Source organism: Stegastes partitus, unplaced genomic scaffold, assembly GCF_000690725.1.
Source record: "Stegastes partitus isolate 25-593 unplaced genomic scaffold, Stegastes_partitus-1.0.2 Scaffold326, whole genome shotgun sequence".
NCBI classification, from domain to species: Eukaryota; Metazoa; Chordata; class Actinopteri; family Pomacentridae; genus Stegastes; species Stegastes partitus.
The window spans coordinates 177,825-183,673 of record NW_007578057.1 but is presented as its reverse complement, the minus strand read 5'-3'; the positions used below and the strand labels follow the sequence as shown (position 1 = coordinate 183,673).

Sequence of the window (5,849 nt, the reverse complement as noted above, 5' to 3'; positions counted from 1 at the left end):
TTGACGTTGGTCGTCAGCGTGAACCGGAGAATCAGCCAAGAGATACCAGAACCAGGGCTAGCTGTTGAACACAGGTAATTTCATTTTACATAGCGTGTCACAGTGGTTTTAATTCCTATTTTCAACACACAATGTACGTGTAGTCCATTGGTGTTAGAACCATGCGAAAATGATGTCATTAACAGTCAAAGTATGAGGCAGCTGTCGTGAGCTAGCGCTGTTAGCATGTAAGTACAGTGGAGTTATCTGAGGCCACACAGGTTAGCTTAGCTAGCCCAGACAGAACTGTCTAGGTTGTTGCTTCACACTGACAGCTTGCTTTTTTAGATTTACAAGGGGCAGTTTGACGTGGGTTTGAGATACTGAAATCGTCCCAGTCGCAGTAGATATCACTAGATTGTAAATTAGATACTGCTGCTTATATTTACATTTCTTTACTCACAATTGCAGAGTCCTACATTGACATTTAAAAAACGTATAACGTCCACTGATGACACAATCAGTTTAGATCTTGATGCCCTTATTTACCGTTTATGAGCACAGTTGTTGAAGTTGTTGCCAGCACTTTAATAATTGTTTTATTACTTTACAGACTAACTTCCATCATGGCATTGAGAAGCGCTGTGTGCCGTCTCCTGGTGAACCCTCACAGATTCGCCACCATCTCTGCTTCCAGAGCACAGGGAAGTGCAGCACCTGCCAGGCATGGTTAGTACTGGACCCAGTCGCAGAGAGAGTGGATGGACTGCAGCAGGTGTCAGCTGATGTGAATGATAGAATTATCCTCGTGGATGAGATGTTTTTCCTTTGAAGAGTCACTTAGGAGCTGTGGAGAGAACTGTGATAACTTTCAATGTAAAGCTGCATTTGGTATAGCACAGACTGTAGTTTGAAAAATAGGTCAAAAATTGCATTTATTTAATTGAGAAAGTGCACCTAAATATACCTTAGCTTTTGGCAGTGCTATAACTCAAAATGAAACTAGCAATTTGCTGTACTATTTTAGATATAAAAAGCGGTGTTTTATCCTTTTACTGAATATTTTATGGCATTTTAAATAGGCACAAGTTCAATTTTGTGTAGGGCTGGACCCGAATATCCAAATATTTGGTCGTGGTGGTATCTGGATAGTAATTTTGATATTCAAATATTCTAAATTGGTATTTCAGACATGTGCATTATAATAATATAATTCTTTTTTATTTTCATGTGCAGAAAAGACTGAGCAGAGGCCTAAAGCACGTAAGTGTTGACAACTACTTTCTGAAACCTTAGACAGTATTTTGAAATTGAATATCTTCCCAGAAAACATCTTATACAGTGATTTTAATTGTGTGTAAATTGTCCCTCCTCTAAAGCTAAGGTCCAGTTCAACTGGCGGGATGCCCTGGAGCTGGAGGGCCAGCTGACGGAGGAAGAAATCTTGATCAGGGATTCCTTCAGGACCTACTGCCAAGAGAAACTCATGCCTCGCATCCTGCTGGCAAACAGAAATGAAGGTGAGAGGGCAGTGTTCATCTTCCAACATGCATGAGCTCAAGTTGTTGATTCATAACGTATTTTTCCTTTCAGTGCCAGCGAGTTAACGTGTTTCACTCAAATCTGAGATGTCCAGTTTATGATGGTTTATGTTAATCACAGGTTCTTAATGAGATACTGACAGAAGAAGGGTGCTTTACGAACTTATTAGTTTGTTGGCATCCTCTTAGTTCTACCAGAGAAACTCCTGTAACCCGATAGCTGCTTGTGTTATTTCTATTTTCAGTTTTCCACAGAGAAATTGTGTCTGAGATGGGAGAGCTGGGTGTCCTGGGTCCAACTATTCAAGGTCAGTCTCGACCACAGACGTGTGTTATTGTAGCGTTTTTATGTGAGGTTATAGTTGAACTATTATCTTATTGTAAACAGCCACCATTCTATCAGTTGAATAACAATGAACAGACTTTGGCCTTTAATTTAGTTCTTACTTAATGCCTTACATTTTGTTATTAATAATACTGCATAGAAATCTTCTCCCTTCATTTGATCTTAAGGCTATGGCTGCGCTGGGACAAGCTATGTGGCTTATGGTTTGATCGCCAGAGAAATAGAGAAAGTGGACAGCGGCTATCGCTCAGTTATGAGCGTGCAGTCGTCACTGGTCATGCACCCCATTAACGCTTATGGCACAGAGGAACAGAAACAGAAGTACCTCCCCAGGCTGGNAAAAAATCCTGAGCTGGGGGAATGCAGTATTTCATGATCTGTGATCACTTCTTTTCCAATTCATTTCTATGGGAGCCAGGGCTTTTTGGAGCCAGGACTAGTGGACGTAGTGATATTGCAGGTTTTTGACACTTCCAGGTTGGCATCATTTTTCGGGGCCGGTTGCCACGTCCATCTTTTATACAGTCTATTGTTTTGACATTGGTGGTCAGCGTGAACCGGACAATCAGCCAAGAGACACCAGAACCAGGGCTAGCTGTTTAACACAGGTAATTGCACTTTACATACCTTGTCATATTGTTTTTAATTCCTATTTTCAACACACAGTGTACGTGTAGTACACTGGTGTTAGAGCCATGTGAATATTATGTCATTAACAGTCAAAGTATGAGGCAGCTGTCGTGAGCTAGCGCTGTTAGCTTTTAACTACAGTGGGGTTATCTGAGGTCACACAGGTTAGCTCAGCTAGCCCAGACAGAACTGTCTGGGTTGTTGCTTCACACTGACAGCTTGCTTTTTTAGATTTACAAGGGGAAGTTTGACATGAGTTTGAGATTCTGAAATCACCTCAGTCGCAGTAGATATCATTATTTTGTAAATTAGATACTGCTGCTTATATTTACATTTCTTTACTCACAACTGCAGAGTCCTACATTGACATTAAACAAACTTACAACGCCCTCTGATAACACAATCAGTTTAACTCTTGATGCCCTTATTTACAGTTTAGGAGCACAGTTGTTGAAGTTCTTGCCAGCACTTTCACTGTGAGCCACATGATTGACTTCTCTCTGTATTTGAAGTCCACAGGTTAACTATTGTGGATCATAACTGTTTTATTACTTTATAGACTAACTTCCATCATGGCATTGAGAAGCGCTGTGTGCCGTCTCCTGGTGAACCCTCACAGATTCGCCACCATCTCTGCTTCCAGAGCACAGGGAAGTGCAGCACCTGCCAGGCATGGTTAGTACTGGACCCAGTCGCAGAGAGAGTGGATGGACTGCAGCAGGTGTCAGCTGATGTGAATGATAGAATTATCCTCGTGGATGAGATGTTTTTCCTTTGAAGAGTCACTTAGGAGCTGTGGAGAGAACTGTGATAACTTTCAATGTAAAGCTGCATTTGGTATAGCACAGACTGTAGTTTGAAAAATAGGTCAAAAATTGCATTTATTTAATTGGGAAAGTGCACCTAAATATACCTTAGCTTTTGGCAGTGCTATAACTCAAAATGAAACTTGCAATTTGCTTTACTATTTTAGATATAAAAAGCGGTGTTTTATCCTTTTACTGAATATTTTATGGCATTTTAAATAGGCACAAGTTCAATTTTGTGTAGGGCTGGACCCGAATATCCAAATATTTGGTCGTGGTTGTGGTATCTGGATAGTAATTTTGATATTCAAATATTCTAAATTGGTATTTCAGACATGTGCATTATAATAATATAATTCTTTTTTATTTTCATGTGCAGAAAAGACTGAGCAGAGGCCTAAAGCACGTAAGTGTTGACAACTACTTTCTGAAACCTTAGACAGTATTTTGAAATTGAATATCTTCCCAGAAAACATCTTATACAGTGATTTTAATTGTGTGTAAATTGTCCCTCCTCTGAAGCTAAGGTCCAGTTCAACTGGCGGGATGCCCTGGAGCTGGAGGGCCAGCTGACGGAGGAAGAAATCTTGATCAGGGATTCCTTCCGGACCTACTGCCAAGAGAAACTCATGCCTCGCATCCTGCTGGCAAACAGAAATGAAGGTGAGAGGGGAGTGTTCATCTTCCAACATGCATGAGCTCAAGTTGTTAATTCATGAAGTATTTTTCCTTTCAGTGCCAGCGAGTTAACGTGTTTCACTCAAATCTGTCCAGTTTATGATGGTTTATGCTAATCACAGGTTCTTAATGAGACACTGACAGAAGAAGGGTGCTTTATGAACTTATTAGTTTGTTGGCATCCTCTTAGTTCTGCCAGAGAAACTCCTGTAACCTGCTTGTGTTATTTCTATTTTCAGTTTTCCACAGAGAAATTGTGTCTGAGATGGGAGAGCTGGGTGTCCTGGGTCCAACTATTCAAGGTCAGTCTCGACCACAGACGTGTGTTATTGTAGCGTTTTTATGTGAGGTTATAGTTGAACTATTATCTTATTGTAAACAGCCACCATTCTATCAGTTGAATAACAATGAACAGACTTTGGCCTTTAATTTAGTTCTTACTTAATGCCTTACATTTTGTTATTAATAATACTGCATAGAAATCTTCTCCCTTCATTTGATCTTAAGGCTATGGCTGCGCTGGGACAAGCTATGTGGCTTATGGTTTGATCGCCAGAGAAATAGAGAAAGTGGACAGCGGCTATCGCACAGTTATGAGTGTGCAGTCGGCACTGGTCATGCACCCCATTAACGCTTATGGCACAGAGGAACAGAAACAGAAGTACCTCCCCAGGCTGGGTAAGAAGAGAAAACAGCATCTTTTCTCTCATGGGTGAAAGCTATTAATGCTAAAATCTGTTGTCAGATATGAATGCTTCAAGTGTAAAAAGCAGATCCTGAGTGACTCTGAGCTATGTTCTTGACTGAGTTGTCCCCTCTGTTGCTCTCAGCTCGCGGAGAAATTCTGGGTTGCTTTGGCTTGACGGAGCACAACCATGGCAGTGACCTCGCTGGCATGGAAACCAGAGCCAAATACAATCCATCCAGTCGCACCTACACGCTCACCGGCTCAAAGGCTTGGTAAGTCTGCATGTGTGAAAAATATCCGAGAAAATACACCTTATCCTTATGACAGGAAAAATGTTTGATAGAATAGTCGATAGTTTCACATAAATGCATCAGATGCAAACTGCCATGAATCAACAGAACCAAAATAGAAAGTTCACTTCCATGAACAAACTCTGAGCATGCTCGCTGTGTGGCTCATAAACAGCCCATCATACTGTGATAATCGAGCCTGTTCGCCCTACAGTGTTCTCTGTGTTTCCAGCCAGGTAGACTCTGTGTTCTGGGGGTTATTACTTTTAGAAATAGCGGAAAGCTCAGTCAGACAACTTACACTAAACTGATAAGTAAATGTAGAACACACACAGCATCAATGTTGGCTTCAATGCTCTGCCATTAGTTGTCCACAAGGTGGAGCTCTTTACTAGGTTTTCACACATTTGATGTTTTGAGGCACAGTCCTTTCTTTGTTCAGTTTCATAATTTCATAAAAGTAATTAAATTTACCGTAATTACATTAAAAATTGTGCAACAGGAAATATTAAAACAAGTCCTCATGTTTTCTTGAATTAGAAAATGCAGGTCTGACTGATTCAGTGTGATACCCACCACCTGATGGCGCAGTAGAAACATCAGTGTTCTTTACTCTTTATAAAAAAAAAAAGTGTGTACCCTGAGCTGTCTGCCTGACATTTCCTTTGCTTCCTCTCCCAGGATCACCAACTCCCCAGAGGCAGATATCGCTGTGGTCTGGGCCAAGTGTGACGATGGAAAGATCCGCGGCTTCATCTTGGAGCGCGGCATGAAGGGCTTCACCACGCCGAAGATCGAAGGAAAGTTCTCCCTGAGAGCCTCGGTCACTGGAATGATCGTCATGGACGAGGTGGAGGTTCCTGAGGAGAACCTGCTGCCTCATGCCTCCGG

General features: G+C 41.4%; 2 protein-coding genes across 2 annotated transcripts in view; both read left to right on the top strand.

The window, feature by feature from the left end:
* Window positions 1-2,976, top strand: LOC103358696 (glutaryl-CoA dehydrogenase, mitochondrial-like). Its single transcript, XM_008283760.1, has 7 exons — window positions 1-74; window positions 593-708; window positions 1,216-1,242; window positions 1,359-1,499; window positions 1,766-1,828; window positions 2,034-2,199; window positions 2,931-2,976. The coding sequence occupies exons 2-7, from the start codon at window positions 606-608 to the stop codon at window positions 2,974-2,976; spliced, it is 546 nt and encodes a 181-aa protein (XP_008281982.1). The 5' UTR covers window positions 1-74; window positions 593-605.
* LOC103358695 (glutaryl-CoA dehydrogenase, mitochondrial-like) overlaps window positions 2,411-5,849 on the top strand; it is a 10,994-nt gene continuing 7,555 nt past the window's right edge. The window contains exons 1-8 of the mRNA XM_008283759.1: window positions 2,411-2,474; window positions 3,056-3,171; window positions 3,682-3,708; window positions 3,825-3,965; window positions 4,220-4,282; window positions 4,488-4,658; window positions 4,811-4,940; window positions 5,640-5,849. Of these exons, the coding sequence (XP_008281981.1) occupies window positions 3,069-3,171; window positions 3,682-3,708; window positions 3,825-3,965; window positions 4,220-4,282; window positions 4,488-4,658; window positions 4,811-4,940; window positions 5,640-5,849 (845 nt within the window). The 5' untranslated portion in view covers window positions 2,411-2,474; window positions 3,056-3,068. The remainder of the gene's footprint in view (window positions 2,475-3,055; window positions 3,172-3,681; window positions 3,709-3,824; window positions 3,966-4,219; window positions 4,283-4,487; window positions 4,659-4,810; window positions 4,941-5,639) is intronic.

What these genes read in the sequence shown, in the direction of transcription:
- LOC103358696 (XM_008283760.1), top strand. Translation starts at nt 606, where the DNA reads ATGGCATTGAGAAGCGCTGTGTGCCGTCTCCTGGTGAACCCTCACAGA. An exon ending in TGCAGCACCTGCCAGGCATG is followed by an intron (nt 709 to 1,215) that starts GTTAGTACTGGA and finishes TTTCATGTGCAG; the next exon opens with AAAAGACTGAGCAGAGGCCT. An exon ending in GCTGGCAAACAGAAATGAAG is followed by an intron (nt 1,500 to 1,765) that starts GTGAGAGGGCAG and finishes TTCTATTTTCAG; the next exon opens with TTTTCCACAGAGAAATTGTG.